The sequence below is a fragment of the Cyphomyrmex costatus genome, unplaced genomic scaffold (genome assembly GCF_001594065.2).
Source record: "Cyphomyrmex costatus isolate MS0001 unplaced genomic scaffold, Ccosl1.0 scaffold23, whole genome shotgun sequence".
Taxonomy (NCBI): Eukaryota; Metazoa; Arthropoda; class Insecta; order Hymenoptera; family Formicidae; genus Cyphomyrmex; species Cyphomyrmex costatus.
Window position 1 is genome coordinate 1988812 of NW_017276368.1, and position 20444 is coordinate 2009255.

Genomic DNA, 20444 nt, shown 5'->3' on the forward strand with positions numbered 1-20444 from the left:
CTATTTTTACACATAAGGTAGATCATTTACAAGTTCATTTACAACCTTAGCTAAAAAAAAAAAAATATTACAGAGTTTATAAAAGATATTCGTTATATATTCTTAATATTAATAAAAATATACTTATAATAAATATTATTAAACATGGGATTTAATTTGTTTTTTATTCTACATTAAAACAGCACACGACAAATTTAAGGATAATGATAAAAAAATTAATCATAAATAATTAATTTTAAGGAATAACATCAAGTTGCCAATATGAGCCGACACCAGGTGACTGTGTGTTGAAAATTCTTCTTTATTAATTAATATAAATCCATACGTTTCGACCTCAATCTGGGTCCTCTTCAGTGTAATATACAAAGAACTTAGAATCTTTAGAGGTGTTATCACTACTAATCAAATCCAATAGAAATCAATGAAGTTAAAATTTCAATGATTAACATTTGATTTGACCATCCAAAAAACAATTGTCTTACACACTCCATATAAATAAAACTATAATTATATAAAAAAGTATAATAAACGTTTTAAATATGAAACTTCTAAAGTTCCTTATTAAAACAAAGCGCTTTTCAACGTTTAAACTGCTCTTAAAATAATAAAATCTAAGACAATAAAATTTGTTTATGGAAGAGAAAATACAAGGAAATTTTAAGATAGAGAACGAGGAAGAAAAAAAAATTTTAGAGAAGAGGAAAAGGGAAATTTTAGACCACACTTAACTACTTAAGTAAAAACATTGACAATAATGGCATTATAAATTGATAAAAATTTTGCAGTAATTGCGCTAAGATAACACTATAGTTTTGTTAAAATGTAATTTCTAAATAATATTTGTTAAAAATTGGACAAGTCCAACTTGAGATATAAATATTTCATAATTTTTCGAAAGACCTTTGATTGTTTTTTTGAGTATAAAAACCTCAAAGAAATCAAATATACTCTTTAATCAAAGATGGTAATTAAAAAAGTACAATGTTTTAAAAAAAATGTTGTATTGAAAAAATATTTTATTATAAATTAATTTTTCTTTATTTTGCTTAAAGGCAAACAATGTTTGATATAAGAAAAAAATTAGCAAAATTTTTTTTTTGTAGGTGGAGGTTTAGTATTCGAAGAGGACCTTAAGAGCATTTTTCTACGTATTTATGTCGGGTGCTTATTTTTAAACTTTTGATTTATTTTATCATTTTAATTGCTTCAAATTAAATTCTTACGAAAAAAGAAATTACATTTTTTGTGATGATAATCTTTTTTCATACAAGGAAAAAGTAATTTTCCAAAAGATTAATTTTTTTTATCAGTCAACAAAAATTTATTTCTTTTAGAAGTACTATACATGAATATGTTGACTATTCGCTGGAAAACGCCAGCGCAATCACATCTCAATTAATCAGTAGCAAACCAACGGTAATATATATTCATGGTTTCACGGAAAATTTAGAAAAAAAGAGCGTACAAACAATAGTGCAAGGTATATTATAATGACACGTAATATATACTTTAAAAAGTATGTAACATACTTTTATTTTTCAGCTTACTTGAAAAGAAACGATCATAATATCATCGCAGTGGATTATGGTAAATTAGCGAACGACTCGTATGTAACGGTGACAAGAAATGCCCCTCGCATTGCAAATGTTCTTACGATGATTCTCGATAAGATGGCGAAGTTGGACTTTGATACGGAAAAATTGCATGTTGTTGGGCACTCCATGGGCAGTCAAATCGCCGGTTATATCGGCAGAAAAGTTAACTTTAAGATTCCTAGAATTACAGGTGAAAACCCAAAAGTCTACAATTTTTTATCAGTTGATTTTATCTTGATTTTCGTTTTGATTTTAATATTACTCATACTTAATAGTACCAAAGTATTTTTAAATAACAAGACATATTAAAATATTTTGATAATTTTCTTTCTCTAGTTCTCTCTCACAAATTCAGAATGATGAAATACTTAAAATTTGCATTAATTATTTATTATTTTTTAATTCACATTCTTACAAATAAAATATTTTTATTTTTTTATGAAGTAAAATCTACATTTTTACTAAGTTACAATATATTAAAACTATTAAAAGTAAAAAGATATGTTTAATATGTTATGCATATATATATGTTAAACTTTATTATTACATATTTTTCAATATTTTTGTATAGGATTAGATCCTGCTGGTCCCCTTTACAACTTTCTTCAACCTCATCTTTCGTTCTCTGACGCCCGTTTTGTGGATATCATACATACGGATTACGGATTTTATGGTATTGCTAGGACTACGGGCACAGTGGATTTCTTCCCAAACGGCGGTGAACGCATACAACCTGGCTGTCAGCAACATCCTAAGTTTTATAGCAAAGATGGTATATTTTTTCTTATTTATGATAGTATACTTACATTTAAAATAATTGTACCTTTTACATCTCTTTTTGTTTCATTGACAGATTTTTGTAGCCATCAGCGTTCTTGGAAATTCTATGCCGAGTCTCTGATCGATGAATCTGCTTTCCTAGGTGTACAATGTTCTTCATTATCTCATTTGGTCTCCGGCAAATGCAATAATAACACGCAAATTATCATGGGATATGCCACTCCAAGCAGCGCGTTGGTGAAAAAATTCTGAAATAAATGATATTTAAGAAAATGATTATTTTTATAAAATTTTATCTTAGTAAAAAAATTTTTTTTATAAATTTAAACACACTTTACAGAAATATGCTGTCTCCATCTTCTTTAGAATTCTTTTTATACGTGAATTCTAAAATAACTATTCTTTAAAATATTGCTTATCTTGTAATTTTCAAAATATAATAACTTATAATGGCTACATCCTGAAATTTACTATCAGTGCTGAAAAATGCCTAGTACATGTAACATATATTATAGATTTTCAGTATTGGTAATGAATATTGAAACTTGACCAAATATAAAGAAGTTCAACATTTAAAAAAAATCGTCACTAACTTAAAATATAAAAAAATCCTGAAAATATTAGAAAATATAAAAATTTGTTTTACCAGAATAATGTTTTTTAAATGCAAAATTACAAATTATATCTTTTTTTTAGGCAAGGGACTGTTTATTTTATAACGGACAATCAAAGTCCTTTTGGATTGAAGAAGCAAGGACTTTTAACTTGACTGTGCTACGTTGAAAACCACAATATAAAAACAATACTGCAAGAATTTTAGAAAAAAGAAATAGTAAATTCTGTTACTAGTATGAAAAAAAACTAGAGAGAATGTATATCGGTATATTTCTAATACACATATTTTATCATGCAACATTCATTATATAATAATGCACAACTGAACGCAACTTTATTCTTTGTAACAATAATCGAGTCGCCGTTTCTGTATTATTCCGTCCAGACGTCTTGTATTCTGTCGCACGCAATAATATGTACAATATCACCATCAATTCAACGTTCAATTAGCGATTGTCGTGTCACTGCGATATTCAATATGTTCTTGTCATTTAAATTTAAATTTGTTAAAAATACAACATTAACGGATAACTAGAAATTCGAGAATTCTCATTAAAGTATAGATTCAAAAGCATCGTACGCTAGCACTAAGATCTAACAATAAGACTCTCGTATATCGATCGTGACGATAATAGGGATATATGTATAGAGAATGTAGCGAATTAAATACTAACGTTTATTTTTAAATAAAATGGAATAAGGAAGAACTTACAATATAATAACTCTGACATGCCTTTCATAGCGTACGGATAGTCTTTATAGAATTGCATGTAACATTTTGTGGGCCGATTAGCAAAACTTATTTACGTATGAATTATCTATAAGAGAGAGAAAATAAAAAAGCGATATGACAAGAAAACACTGACACGAAGAAATGGAAACTGCAATATAATAGCATCCTCAGAACATTGTCTCGCAAGAAATATTTTTTTATTGAGACCTTACCTATAAGATCTTCAAGACCTTTCTTTAGACTTTTAAGAGAATGATGCACATTCTTCCGTTATCGTTCGCGCTTTTAACATATACTGGATACTGGCGACCCGTTAACTTAACATCCATCAAATATTGGACGTACATTATTTATTCTATTCTAATGAATTTCCTACTTTATTCATTCACATTTTGTGGTTTAGTCGACTGTTTTATACTCAAGGATCTCGAAACTTTTATCGAGAAATTCTCGCTGTTTCTGACAGTACTTGGTGTTAGCTGCAAAGTGATGAACCTAGCGGTACGTCGGGACGACATTATTGGGCTTACCAATATGCTACTGAAGAATATCTGCATACCCCGGAACGATCAAGAAACGGATATCCAGCGACGCTTTGATCGCAATGCGAAGTGCGTATTATGAAATGAAGTTCTGTGAGAATTGAGTTCCAGTTTTATATGATTAAGTTTTGTATCATTCTCTCTTGAAACGACTTTTTCATGCGAAAAAGAACCCAACAAAAATTCAATATTCAAAATTCAATAAACAGATTGAATAAAATATTCATAGAAATATTGTATTTGTACACAGTGCAATAAAAAGAAATTGTTGTATTGAGACAAAAATCATATTAAAAAATAGTCAGCATAATATTTTAAATATTATATTTATTCTAAATAGGATTCTCAACAATCAATACATCATTCAATAATATTCCAAAATCTCTATGACCAATCAAAGATAATTACTAAAGAGAAATGTATACCTACCTAATACATACCTACATACATATATTACATATATACATATGTGCTTAATGGCAATGCAAAGATCGAAATACAAAAGCAGAGCGATATATTGATTGTAAAAGACATCTTTTATTATGAATTAAAAAAATTTTAAATATGCTGGTATTTTTCTGATAGTTTTTGGTTTTATTGATATTTTTCTTAAAATATATAAATTACACTATAAATTGTATAATAAGTGTAATAGTAATTACCGAGTCTAATAGCAAGATATAATTACTATACTGTAAGATGTATAATAATCTCTACTCTAAAATATACCACTATAACATTAATCCAATATATTTTTCTAACTTTTTTCAATATTTTTCAGGATAATCACTATATATTGTGAGATACTGAATGAATCTGCTGCCTTCTTCGCCACGGTTGCTCAATTAAGATACTTTATCAGCACTCGGACTTTACCGCTCTATGACTGGGTGCCCTATGATACCTCGTCAACGACCGCTTTTTGGGCAACCATGTTGCACCAAACCATCGCACTAATACTTTGCGCGAATGCCAGTGTTGCCCACGAAACTCTTATTTCTGGTTTTATGATCCAAGTCTGCGCCCAGCTGGATATACTTTGCTATCGTGCCCGTACGTTGCCAGATTCGTTGCGAGAGGCTCGAAAATGCAGTACATCGAAAGAAGATTTCAAAACTCGAGAACGGCGACTAGTCCGTGAGATTGTCCATCATCATCGCTATGTATATAGGTGAAGATAACATTTATTCGCGTATAAAAAAAGAAATGTACAATATATTGAAAAAATAATTTTAATGCAGGTTTGCGGAACGTATCAATGCGGTGTTCACTCTAATGATTTTCGTGCAATTCTCCATAAGCTCGACAGTGATCTGTCTTAGCATCTACAAAATGTTGACAAAGAACTTGCTGAGCCTCGATTTCGCGTATAACTTGTCGTATCTTGGTTGTATGCTTATGCAGATTTATTTATACTGCTGGTTCGGCAATGAAGTGACGCTTAAGGTATAGTCATCAAAAAATTCTTAAACTTTTAAAGCCATTTTTTTCATAGAATATTTGATTTATTTAATAAAGCAAAGATCTGAACAAAATCAAAATCGGAACCAAAATCGAAAATTGTACAATAACCCTTTTTTTATATCAACAAAAACCGAAATTGTAATCAAATTTTATTTTTATGTTTTTTTGTGTTTATGTTTATTCTTATTTTTGTATTTTTTTATTTTATTATCTGTATAGGTATTGTTTTACTTTTATCTTCTTTTTACGGCGTTTTTATATTTTTAGAGGGCTTGCCTTGCTCTCTAAAACTATTCAAATCACTCTAAAGAGTATGAAGTCTCCAGGAAATCGAAGTAATTCATTACTTGTAACGAAGTTATAGGTTACAAGTTACTTTTTTTGGTAAGTTACTGGTAACGTAGTTACATTTTTCTGATAACAAATTTTACAGTTACTTTTACCGTTATTTTTTGTATTTTAAATCTTTACGACATAATTTTCGTTCATTCAATCTTCAGTCTTTCGATAGTATTAATAATTTTGATTCATTTTAAGACTATTTTAATGTCTTGAGATGTTAATACGACTCTGTGATTAGTTTATTTACTATATTAATTGAAATATTATATTATATGTGAAGGAAAAATTACATACAATAAATTACTTGTTATGTAAAACTTTATTTTTTAATTTTATTCTGAAAAACATAATAATTTTATAGTTCTGAAAACTATAACATATGTGGCAAACTGAGATATCAACCATCTGATACCTGTATCACATAGAAACATAAAATATAATAAAATTCCTGAAATACTTACAGTTAGCTATCAACTGCTGCAACGTCCATGCAACGATTTTTGATAGCTGAGAAATATATTGTCATTTTAAGAAATTATTTTACACTTTTACGTGATATATTAAACGAATAATATCTTAATTTGCTGCATATTTTACAAGTTTCAAAATTACAAAAAGTTTTTAAAAAAGAACTAAAAAATAAAACTAATATCATTTTTATATATTGCTTTTATTAACATTTAAGCAAAACATATTGCAAACATATTGTACACACATTTTTAGATTGATTTTATTAGCATTTAACAGAAAAGTAACGAATAGTTACTTTTTAAATAACGGTAACTCTATGAGTTACTTTTAAAAATCAGTAATTATTAACGGTAACTTTGTTATTTTTTTGACTTGGTAATAAGTAACTACTGCAACTTAATACGTTTAGAAAGTAACTCTTAGCCTCTTAGATTTTTACAATATAATGAATAATAATATATTTACAATATATGAACAGCGCGCATATACAGGCGGCCTATTTCAGGTCAGTTGCGGGATTCTCTAAATGTTTTTTCGATAATTGTTGTTATTGTTAACTAGCGACAGCCAATGAGAGCCGCGCTTTCTTTTAGGATTGTCCTGCCATTGGCTGTCGCTAGTTAACGATAGCGACAATCATCGATAAAACGTTTAGAGAATCACCAAAAACCGAAACCTGGCTTACAACCAGGTCATTTTTCAAATGCTTACAGCGAGGGACCTAAATAATTTAGGTCGAATTTGGGGTGTAAGCCGCGGCCTAAATTCACGGTGTAAACGTAGCTATTGAGCCACTTACAAGACTGATTCAATTGTGTTAAATAATAAATTTTTTTAACTTTCATTTCTCTCATTACATACATATAAGTATACATACAGTGTGAGTCTTTTTAAATAATACGCTGAAATATTTCGAAAAATGTAAAAGACAAAAATTCCTCAGGGTCCCTCATTTGAAGCAGGTTTAGTAAATTTTTTGTTAATAAATTTATTTTTAAATATGTATAGAGTACTGAAATTGGGAGCGCCGTTTACGAGATGGACTGGTCGATGCTTCCTGTTGATTTAATGAAAACCTTTTTGGTGATAATTACACGATCTATGAGACCAATCAAGATAACTAGCGGATACATAGTCACTTTATCTAATGAATCATTTATGAAGGTGAACAGGATGAGACATGGCAATAATGTTAGAAAAATATTACTGCGTGAATCTACTATTGAATTAAAATACAGAAATATTTTTAATAGATCTAACACGATTATATCTTAATTTGTACATGTCATTTTATTCATATTTGGTCATTCTTTTAGATTATCAAAATATCTTACTCGGCGTACAACGTCCTACAGGGGTCTTAATACAAGTGAAAATCATCTTCGATCACGTGTCTTGAAGAAATCTTGTAGCCAATTATAATTTTCTCACAAATAATAATAGTACTGTTTAAAAATCTAAATCAGGAGACATGGTAGTGTCAATAGTTTACGCCAATAATTTACGGCGTCAATAGTTTACGTGACGATTAATCCGAACACTTGACATTATCGGATCTTAACAACGGCTAAACCGATATCATTTAGAGTATTCGAGATTCAATCGATAAGTTAGGTTTTAATTATATAATAAAAGTATTTCCATTTTTCCTCTTTATATGTTCTACAAGCAAAGATATTGTAACACAAAGTCCAAAAATCAGAAAATATTACATTTAAGAAACGTTAGACTTTGTACGATTGCAGATCCTGATGTAAGAGTACACCATCAATCAAGCTCGTAGCGTATATACTGAGAGAATGAGCGATTAAGATCCAAGTTTTCGTTATCTTACAGAAAAAATAGCTATGGTTGTCACGGCCAAAAGTCGCCCATCAATACATTTTTTGGTTATAAGAGCTATCCTACAATTGTGATAATCATAAAATACACAATGTTTTAATAGTTATGACTGTTATATTAAGATATGTCCATCTTACGTTTATCACAACCAAATGTATTGATAGAAGAATATCATTATTACTTTCGATTGTGATAACCGCAACATTTTTTTCTGTGCTAATTAACTTGTAGTTGAGCTTAACCTGTATGCGGTCATTGGAAAAATTTACTTTAAATATGATGTTAGAGTTTTTAAAAGTAATTATAAACCAGAATAACTAAAAATGTTGAGGTGATTTTTAAAGTGTGTAAAAAGTTGATCTAAAATAATCTAAGATCTTTAAAATATTTTAAGGCTTCTACTATAATTCTTAGAACAACCAAAGATTTTACCATTTCCATTACATTAAAAATTTTTAAAAAGTAAGTCTAACTGTATGTGTGCGCGTGCGTGCGTGCGTGTATGTGTGTGTGTGTGTGTATGAGTGTGTGTCAGTAGGGATAAGGACTCCACGGTTCGTTACTTCCATAGTATTTAATGACTTCAACACACACACACGCGCATGTATATATTATACATTCATATATTTGGTTCGTGAAATAACACGCTTTCCACGTACTTCAAACATCTCTAATTGGAATTTAAAGAGTCGTGCCCATTAAGATTTTTGTTCAGAAAAATAACATCAAAAATAATAACGTACTTGAATTTTAGCCAATTTAACCGAGGGACATTTTCCATAAAATTTTCCATAAAATCGTGCCTTTTTTGTTTTATATATAGTAAAAAAAAAGACATATCTCTCTTTCTCTCTCTCTCTATCTCTCTCATTTATCAAACTTTTTTGTTTATAACTTTTTAACTAATAGCACCAGGTAAAAGGCCTATTGACCTATAGTATTTTTTATTAGTTTTACTAGAAATTTTTTACTAAAAGAATAAAACGACTAGCGAGAGTCAGCTTCTGCAACATATAATATGTATGTATAATACATACATCGGCGCATATACTTTTCTCTTGCCGAATTCATTATATATTAATAGATAATCGAGCGCAACTTACTTTATTTGTCATAATAGCTGAGAGGTCGTTATATCATTCTGTAGACTTTTCTCTTCTTTCTTTATATGTAATGATTACTCTTAATTCAATTGACGATTGTCATATTGCTATTTTCTTATATATTCTTGTAATTCTTGCAAATTTAAAATTATTAAAAATACAAAGAGAGACGACGGATAATTGGAAATTTGAGAAATATATTTAAAATTATAGATTATGTAAAAGTAGATTATGAAGAAGTATTATATGACAGTGCTAAAAGATCTAAGACTTGTACCTAAATATCGATTGCAACTATGACAAAGGTAGCGAACGTAGAAAATTTATACTAACGTTCATTTTTTAATAAGGCGGAACTTATCGTAATAACTGTAGAATGTTTCTAATAGCGTACGAATAGTACGACGTTATAGAATTGCATGTTATGTTTCATGAAATGATTAGAAAAACTTATTTATGCTTGAATTATCTATGACAGAAGTCAAAGTAATTCCTAACTGAGAGAGAATAAGAAAGGCGATACGATATGAAACGCGGACACGAGAAAATGAAATTTACAATATAATATAGCATCTCCAGAACGTTGTCTTGCAAGAAATATTTTTTATCGAGACGTCTCCTAAGATCTTCGAGATCTTTCTTTAGACTTTCAACCAAGAACGATGCATACTCTTCCGCTATCATTTGCGCTATTGACATGTGCCGGATACTGGCGACCCATTAACTTAACATCCATCAAATATTGGGCGTATATCGTTTATTCCATTGCTATGAATTTTTTACTTCATTCATTCACATTTTGCGGTTTAGTCGACTGTTTCATAAGCGAGAATTTCAAGACATTCGTTGAGAAATTCTCGCTATTCCTGTCAGTACTTGGCGTTAGCTGCAAAGTGACAAATCTGACGGTACGTCGACATGAGATCATCAATCTCACCGATATGTTGTTGGATGACATCTGTATACCCCGGAACACTCACGAAATGGATATTCAGCGACGCTTCGATCGCAACGCGAAGTACATATGAAAATTATATTATAAGCTTCAAAAGTCTCAAAAGTATTAAAATATATTATCATAATTAAAAGATTGAAAAAATATTTCGTAATTTACATAAATAATTTGGAAGTATTTTATATTTTATATTTCAAATTGAAAGATTAACAATATGTTGTATTCTGTATTTTAAATAGTTTAATAATGTATTATATTATTATATTTTGCCCAACCTATAGCAGTATAAGTCTCAACTTTCGGTGTGCCCGGAACTTATAATTAGTAAATAATAACTCTGCATAGGCTATAAGTAATTTTATAGGAGGTGTAATTGTTTTTTTAATTATATATAACTTTGAACAACTTATATTTCTCCAATATTTTTCTAATATTTCTCCAGGATAATCACCATATGCTGCGAAATACTGAATGAGTCTGCTGCCTTCTTTTCGATTGCTCAATTTCAACATTTTGTCAACACTCGGACTTTGCCGCTCTATGACTGGGTACCCTATGATATCTCATCAACGACCATTTTCTGGGCAACTTTGTTGCACCAAACTATCATAATAATGATTTGCGCGAACACCAGCGTTGCCCACGAGACTCTCATTTCTGGTTTTATGATTCAAATTTGTGCCCAGCTAGATATACTCTGCTATCGAGCTCGTATATTGCCGGATTTGCTACAAGAGGCTCGAAAATGCAGCATCTCGAAGGAAGATTTTAAAGCGCGAGAACGGCAACTAGTTCGCGAGATTGTACATCATCATCGTTATGTGTATAGGTAAAAATAGAATTCTATTTATTCGCGCTTGAAAAAAGAATTAAATATATGTATATATTGTATTATGTATATTTTGAAGAGATAATTGTAATGGTGCAGATTTGCAGAACGCGTCAATGCAGTGTTCACGCTAATGATTTTTGTACAATTCACCATAAGTTCGATAGTGCTCTGTCTTTGTATTTATCAAATGTTGACGACAAATTTGCTAAGCGTCGAGTTTGCATATAGCTCGTCGTACCTTGGTTCCATGCTAATACAGATTTATTTGTACTGCTGGTTTGGCAACGAAGTGACACTAAAGGTCAATTATTTCAATATTCTTAAACTTTTTAAAAACGTAATTTTTTTGAAGAATATTTAGTTTACTTAAAGCCGGTTTAGTAAACCTTTTGTTTAATCAGTTCATCTTTAAATTCGTATAGAGCACTGAAATCGGAAGCGCCGTTTACGAGATGGATTGGTCAATGCTTCCAGTTGATTTAATGAAGACTCTTTTGATAATTATTACACGATCTATGAAACCAATTAAGATAACTAGTGGATACATAATTACTTTATCCAACGAATCTTTTATGAAGGTAAATAGAATGATATCAAGGATGATATTATTATATTAGCGATATTGAAAATATTTTTAATGTTTAATCAGAAGCGTCGACTTGTCAATTTGCCATGTGTGGAATTCAACAACGTGACGGGAGAATAGAGGCACAATAAAAATTTTACAATTATTTCTAAGATCTCTTTGTAGAGTTTCATATCAAGATTATGTCAAAGAATATAGACTTTTATATCGAAACAAAGTAATGAATAACGAATTCTTCTAATAATAAAAAATTCTTATAAATATATTTATTTAACTTGTTGAAACACTTACAGAAAATGTTGAATTTCAAATATCGTTTTTTACAATAAATTTATGAGTGCATCAATATATCCGAGATCTTAACGATATCAGAATACAATATATGTAGTACAAAATATGTAGTTGCTAAATTCAACCGAACTTGCTGTATAGTAAAACGCAAATACGTTTTTAACTCTTTCAAGGTAGAAAAAACACACTATAGTTATCATCAATATTATAGTTATATTTAAAAAATAGTTCTTCCACACACATGAAAAATTCTGATTTATAAATTACTTCACACATTCTCCATAAAAATCGACGCCAATGTAATTATGCTTTGATTTACATATGCCAATTTAACGTTTATTCTTTCAGATAATTAAAATATCTTACTCAGCGTATAACGTCTTGCAGGGATCTTAATACAAGCAAAAGTAATCATCTCTTTCAATACGTATTTTGCAGAAATCTGGTGGATAACTAATTATTTCTACGTAAATAGTTAATTTCTAAAAATTGCCGAATAAACGTATAAAATAGAAGTATAAAAACAACATTAAAATATCATTCCTTATGAAATATCTTAAAGATATTTTTTAAAGAACTCTTAAAAATATATATTCTCAAATTGTTTTAAACATACGTCAATTTTGGATTGTCTGCTTTTCTTATTGGATAACTAAAAAAAGTTGTGAAAATTGCGAAATGATAGAGGACTTTTTGATTCAATTTTTCATAAACAGTACGTATACATATCGGATCTTGCAGCTGGTCTGGATTATTCTGTATAATATAATACAGTCAAAGTAAATAAAAAATTATATAAAAAATCAGAATTGTCAATTAAATAATTTTTTATTTGACAATATTAATAATCTTCAATTTTTTGCTAAAAGTTTAATTGTCTAAAATAATAATGTAATGAAACAAACAGATTAATGTTTATAATGTTTTATAATTTATAATGTAACTTCTTGTTGTATATTATTAAGTATAAATAACATTGTAAAAACAAGCCTTACATTCTGCCTAATATAATATCAAATCAATTTTATAACATTATTTTATACGTGAATAAATTGGGAATTTAAATGTTCCAAAGAGCCCGTTCTTAAAAGGACGGACATGGATTATGGGACACTCATATCCAACATAGTATGGCGATTGCGTTGCTACAATTTCCAGATTTAATCCAAAAGGTTTCCGCTGAATAGACAATATACGAGTATTCGATCAAACTATAAATAGTCGTGAACAAAGGATCAGCTGTTCGGAGCGCACATATACACAGGCACGTGATACGCACAAAACATATCTGGAGACACGGGCTGCGTTCCGTTTCGCGCATATGCGCGCATTCCCCTATAGTATACGTGACGCTCACTATATAAAATGCGCGCATATGGCTTAAACGGAACGCAGCCACGGTAGTGTTTCGCTAACAATAAGCCAGGTGCAGCGACACTGCCGTGGCTACTTTATTACGCGAGCCGGCGAGTTGCGGCAGATTGAGATTAACAGATCTCAATAACGGCTAAACTACGATCAAGTTCTATATACGCTCAATCGATAGCCACTGCTTAAATTGTATAATAAAAGTGCTTATATGATTTTTTGCTTGTACGCGCGACGACGAAGGATCATCCGTAGTACACACAATAAAAAATAGAAATGTCTTGTAATTCTTGATGTATAATTCAATTTTGACAAATTTGATTTTTATATCATATAAATTTATTTATATCATTATAAATTAAATATTGTATAGAAAACATCTCTGTTTAAAATTGGAAGATTAAATTTAATGATAAACAATAACGATCCGCTGAGATAATATGTATTTTCGTTTGCAAAGAAAGATCTTTGAACAAAGAACAAGAACAAAAACAGGAATTCGTTCGGCAGAGCTTACCGCGTTTAAACATCTTTGTAATCCCGCAGCGACTGAATAAAGTTACACTTATAGACAATTGAATTTTGTATTCTGACATCAACTTTTGAGACTTTCCTGAACTCCATTCCTTCTGTTACCAAAATAGAAAATGTATATATGTATACAGTACACAGTAATATGTATATAATATATTAGTATACCATATATCATTATTTGTATATAAATGCTCTTCTATGCATAGACTTATATAAATTGTAAAAGATTGTCAACTTCATCTTCATGTTTGAAGACGTCTGGCAGCGCCATATTTATGTTCACTCACTCTCACGCACATGTATAAATCACATGAATAATCACTGCTCAAGTCAAAATAATAACTTATACTATATTCAAAATCATGAAATGACATTTGTCATTTGTGATTTCTGTCATAGTGTTTTCACATAAGTTCACGCGCGATACTCACAGATAGAACGCATACATACGCATATGTGAACAGAACAAGGACAGCTCGAAATCAGGTTCATTTCTTTCACATTGAGTCAGCAGTCTAAATATATGTATAAGTCTGTTGTTATTTTGTATAAGCTTGTGTGTTATTTCTGAGAGAGTATAAAAATACTTTTTTTCTTTTTATATATAGACAAAAAACTGTCTTATTTTGTGAAGCACAATCAAATCTTTTGAATTGAAGGACTTATTTCGACAAATTGATTGTGTTACATTAAAAATAGTGATAGAAAAAGAGATCCGTTCTTTTCTGATCAATTTTATGCACGAGTCATGTTTTCCATTTTTTTTCTTTGTATTAAAGAAACAATAAGAGAAAATATAAATGGTGTAATAAGAAGTTAAGATGAAAAGAACAGGTCACATCATTCCGCAAAATTTCTAGAAAAAAGGAAGAGCGAATTCTTGCTAGCATAAAAGAAAAAAAAACAGCTAGAGAGATATGTGTATCGGTCTCTCCAACGTGCGCACGCTTTATCCCTTGCTATATTTATTATATATTAATGGATAATCGAACGCAACTTACTCATAATAACCGAGTTGTCGTCGCTATATTATTCCGCCTAGAAGTCTTTTGTCTTCCGTCACACACAATAATAATGTCACGACTAATTTAAATGAATTTAATGACCAATTGGCGATTGTCACATCATTTCTATGTATATATATATATATATTAAGTTTAAATTTGTTAAAAATATAAAGCTGACGGATAATTAAAAGTTCGAGAAGTAATTAAACAGCATATAAATTAAAAGAAATGTATTTGCTATACTAGAGATAAGATCTAAGACTCGCTTTATATCGATCACGATGATGACATAGGAAGCAAATTCATACTAACATTAATTTTTAAATAAGATGGAATAAGGCGGAACTTAATAACTTTGTCTTTATAGCGTACGGATAGTTTTTGTAGAATTACAAGTAGTGTTTTATGAAACGATTAACAAAACTTATTTATGCATGAATTATCTATAAGTCGCAAGTCAAAGTAATTCTTAAGTGAGAGAGAATAAGAAAAGAGGTATGGGTTATGAAACGCTGACGCGAGGAAATGCAGGAAACAGCAATATAATAGCATCTTCAGAACTAATTGTCTTACAAGAAATATTTTTTTATCGAGACTTACCTAAGATCTTCGAGACTTTTTCTTAGACTCGTAAGAGTTAACAATCATGCACACTCTTCCGTTATCGTTCGCGCTATTAACATATACCGGATACTGGCGACCCATTAACTTGACATTTATCAAATATTGGGCGTACATCATTTATTCTATCGTAATGAATTTTCTACTTTACTCATTCACATTTTGCGGTTTAGTCGACTGTTTCATAACAAAGGATCTCGAGACGTTTATCGAAAAATTCTCGCTGTTTCTGTCGGTATTCGGCGTTAGCTGCAAAGTGGCGAACCTGTCGCTACGTCGAGATGAGATCATTGGTCTCACCAATATGCTCCTACAAGATATCTGCGTACCCCGAAACGATCAGGAAATGAATATTCAGCGACGCTTCGATCGCAGTGCAAAGTACGCAGTGTAAAGTATTATTGTGAAATTAGTTGTGTAAGAACTAAATTCGAAGTTCGTGTATGTACGTAAATTATTTTTTAAATAATCTTTTTATGCGAGACGAGAATCCAAGAAAAAAAAGTTAAGGATTTAAAAATCAATAGTCTAAATACTTACATAAACATTTATGCAAATATAAAATTTTAAAACAAAATTTATATTAAAAGGGACATGTTAGAAAGATATTTTAACATTTTTATTTAAAATAAAATCCTTTATAATGGCAGTATTCAAGTTAATAAAACAGCTAGCCTGATTGAGGGTACGGTCAACGCGATGCTACAAATACTTTGAAGCGTTTCATGATTGGTCAATTTGTAAAATTCTTTCTTCTACGATTGGTCAATCAAACACTTTTCAAAGCATTTGTAGTGAGACTTTGATCGTACCCTGAGTAATTGAATATACTTAAAAAGTTCTTATTTATAGATTCAATTAATTATAAAGAACACATACTTCCAAAATGCATTTTGTTCAAAATTTTATTTTTTGAGTTAGAGATGATAGTGTTCAGTGTCGGACTCATATTTTAAGCTACTCTACGATGTTCAAAAAATATTTTTTCACCATTAATTTATATGCTGAAAAAAGTCTAAACATTCAAAGTGCATTATATCCTTTGACTAGAAACAAACAAAATGTATTTGTTTAACATTATTAGAAATACTTTAATTTTGTTTAACATTTTACATCTTACTGATTGGCAAATTGTTATTTTTTTATAAGGCGTATGGTTCCCTTGTGGTTTTCTTATTTTTTGAAAATTATAAACTTTAGACAAAACGCATTTTGAAGATATATTTCTCAATTATACATATTCAATAGCTCAACCCTCCCCAACAGACTAGCAGCTTCGATCAGCTTGAACAGGTCAATCAATATATCATTTATGTATATGAGTATATTCTAAAAATTTGAACTGCTGTGACTAACTATAAACATGATTATAAAAGAAAACAACGGCGATTCAAGGCTTGAAAATAAATAAAATTAGAGAAAGAGAGAGAGAGAGAGAGAGAGAGAGAGAGAGAGAGAGAGAGAGAGAGAGAGAGAAAGCGGTATTTATTTAATATAATTAAATAAATTAGTATTTTTCTGACGTGCTTTTGTTTTAGGTAAATATTCATATAAGGTCAATTTCTTCAAAAATCAGTAACTTTGACGTATATGTTTAATAGATGAGAGAGAGAGAGAGAGAGAGAGAGAGATCTAATAAATCGTATTTTTATATCCTATATTGTATACTGATCAATTTAAATACGCGTTTCTACTATTCACATTTCTTTAATACTTTGTTAATATTTTTACAATATTTCTCCAATGTTTTTCCAGAATAATTACCATATGCTGCGAAATACTGAACGAGTCAGCCGTCTTCTTCGCCACGATCGCTCAATTCCAGTACTTTATTAGCACTCGAACCTTACCATTGTCCGATTGGGTGCCCTATGATATATCGTCAACAACCGCTTTCTGGGGTACTATGTTGCATCAAACCATCGGATTAATGATATGTGCGAACGCCAGCGTTGCCCACGAAACTCTCATATCTGGTTTTATGATACAAACCTGCGCCCAGCTAGATATACTCTGCCATCGCGCTCGTACATTACCGAGTTCGCTACAAGAAGCCCAGAAATGCAGCACTTCGAAGGAAGATTTTAAGGTGCGAGAACAGCGATTAATTCGCGATCTCGTTCATCATCATCGCTATGTATATAGGTAAAGATAAGAATTTATTTGCTCGTAAAGAAAAGAAAAGAAATATTCAAAATTTAAATGACCAAACTTCTGAAGAGTATAGAGAATCGATAAATTAAGAACTAATTTTTTTGGAGGTATGCACGTTTTTACGTTGTTTTAGAGAAAATCATACAACAGACAAAATGTAATTTTTGACATATTATTGTTTTTAAAGCGGAATATTATTGTTTTCGTGTACAAAATAATGCTTCAAAGGCACTGCGAAAATATGCGCACCGATTTCCAAATAAGAGAGTGACGGATCAGTGTGTCATTACTTTGATCAGATCAATGTTTGGCTGCAACACACACGAGCTGTCTGTACAAGATATAATACACTGCAAGAGGCTAACATTTTAAATCTGTTTTAAGTAACAATGTAAATAAATAAGTGTGAATAAAAAATAAGAATTACCTTTTATATTTTTTTGAGATTTTCTCCAAAACGAAGCAAAAACAAACATATCTTTAAAAGACTTTTCTTAATTTATCGATCTCTTACACTGTCCTGAAATTTGGCTATTTAATTTCAGAATTTCCTATATATGTATATTTTTATATACTAGGTGAATCAGAGTCGTTGGATTAGCTTTTTACTAGTATATGAGAAAGTTATCGACTGTATATCTAATACATAATCAACGACCTGATTCACCCTGTATTATATATGCATAAGCGCCAACTATTGGGAGAGGAGGGAGAGTATAACAGTTTTTACAATGCTCCCCAAATAATTTTTACCTTTTTAACAATCATAAATAATTTCTACAATCAACGTTGTAATGGGCCGTCTACAATGGCAGCAGTAATAGTGGAATTCGGTTGTACATAAGAGTAAGAAATTGATCAATTACAGTCGATTATTCTTCTCACATTCAACTGTGATTAGTTAATTTCTTACTCTTTCAGCCTAATCCGCTACTGTTGCTGCCATTGTAGACAAGATGTCCCAAACTGACGATGAATATTTTAAAGTCTAATTCTCCATAACATCTTAAGACAAAAAAGTCTAATACGAGAATGTCGAAACTGTGATAGTTTTCAAATGGAAAGAGTTAAAAATTACAAATGATGATCAAAGTGATAAGTGTAAAAATGCTAAATGTTGTCAAAGGCATGAAGCTCGAGGAAACACTTTCACATTAATCATCTAGCCATTCTTAAGTGCGCAAAATTCTAGCCCTATTATTCGTTATTTTTAAATATTTTTCATTTGAAACTATCATAGTCTCGACATTTTTGTCTTGATATGCTACGAAGTATTTGTCTTTAAAATATTTATCGTCAATTTAGGAATACCCTGTATATGTATACATTTTCTAAAAAAGCGGACACTAATTATATAGTGCTAATCCTCATCTATAAAATTGAGTCGAAATTTCCCGAGCCATTTTTTGGTACAATGCTGTATGAAACAGTTATTATCGAGTAAAACTAATCGAACGCCGTCTTTTAAATGGACGCACATTCGTGAACAGCACACAACTGCTTCATTACAGCACTGTACAAAAAAATAGCTCAGGAATTTCAACTCAATTTTAGATCAGGATTAGCGCTATATAATAAGCTTTTTCAGAAACATCCTGTATACATGCGTGCATGCGTGTGTGTATATATGTATAAAGGGAATAATTATAATAATGCAGATTTGCTGAACGCATTAATGCAGTGTTTACGCTAATGATTTTGGTACAATTCACCATAAGTTCGACAGTGCTTTGTCTTAGCATCTATAAAATGTTGACGAAAAATTTGTTGAGTCTTGAATTTGCGTGGAGCTCGTCATATCTTGGTTGTATGCTTATGCAGATTTATTTGTACTGCTGGTTCGGTAACGAAGTAACTTTGAAGGTCGGTCATTAAACATTTTTGTAACTTTTAAAACCTTATTTTTTTAAAAGAATATTTAATTTATTTAAATCTGATTTTTAGTGAATTTTCTTTTTAATCAGTTTATTCCTAAATATATAGAGCACTGAAATCGGAAGTGCAGTTTATGAAATGGAATGGTCGATGCTTCCTGTTAATTTAATAAAGACTCTCTTAATAATAATCACGCGAGCTAAGAGACCAATTAAAATAACTAGTGGATACATAGTTACTTTGTCCAACGATTCGTTTATGAAGGTGAATGGAATAATATATATATCTATATATATAGAGGAAAGCCCCCTATTATGAGATAGGCGCTTAACATGAGATAGCGGCGTTTCTGCTAAACTAATAAATGCTATCTGTTGATTCTATCATGAAATTATTGCTCTTGGATTGAAAACTATTTAGTGGAAAATTCATTGTTAGATCATGCCTACAGTAATTGTAAAATAAAATTTTAAAGTTTGAATGTTTTCGAGTTTCATTGAGATAAGCTTTTAATCTCTGTTTATTATTTAATAAGTAATTATTTGGCAATAAATTCTTCATGTAGTAATAGAGTAAGATCGTACTGATAGAAAAATACGAAATATGTTGAATTGTTTAATTAAAGAAGTTAGATTTGATGATCGTAAAGCTGTAAGACGTGATACTCGTAATATGAGATACCCAGGATATTTCTAATATGAAATAATCTATACTTCTGTGCCCAAGTGAAAATC

The 20444-nt window shown here is 30.2% G+C and overlaps 3 protein-coding genes across 3 annotated transcripts in view; all 3 read left to right on the plus strand.

Moving 5' to 3' along the window:
* Window positions 1-961: 961 nt before the first annotated feature.
* Window positions 962-3144, plus strand: LOC108773973 (phospholipase A1 member A). Its single transcript, XM_018539964.1, has 7 exons — window positions 962-983; window positions 1104-1161; window positions 1335-1480; window positions 1543-1785; window positions 2167-2367; window positions 2449-2608; window positions 3072-3144. The coding sequence occupies exons 1-7, from the start codon at window positions 962-964 to the stop codon at window positions 3142-3144; spliced, it is 903 nt and encodes a 300-aa protein (XP_018395466.1).
* An 834-nt stretch (window positions 3145-3978) lies between these two features.
* On the plus strand, window positions 3979-12547 carry LOC108773974 (uncharacterized). Its single transcript, XM_018539965.1, is given in 10 exon segments — window positions 3979-4334; window positions 5047-5436; window positions 5507-5716; window positions 7511-7706; window positions 7859-7899; window positions 10146-10505; window positions 10885-11271; window positions 11371-11611; window positions 11697-11852; window positions 12500-12547. Coding segments are annotated over 10 exon segments (2385 nt in total).
* A 3159-nt stretch (window positions 12548-15706) lies between these two features.
* The window catches only part of LOC108773976 (Odorant receptor 71a), a 5512-nt gene continuing 774 nt past the window's right edge, over window positions 15707-20444 (plus strand). The window contains exons 1-4 of the mRNA XM_018539966.1: window positions 15707-16062; window positions 17437-17826; window positions 19494-19698; window positions 19819-19974. Of these exons, the coding sequence (XP_018395468.1) occupies window positions 15707-16062; window positions 17437-17826; window positions 19494-19698; window positions 19819-19974 (1107 nt within the window). The remainder of the gene's footprint in view (window positions 16063-17436; window positions 17827-19493; window positions 19699-19818; window positions 19975-20444) is intronic.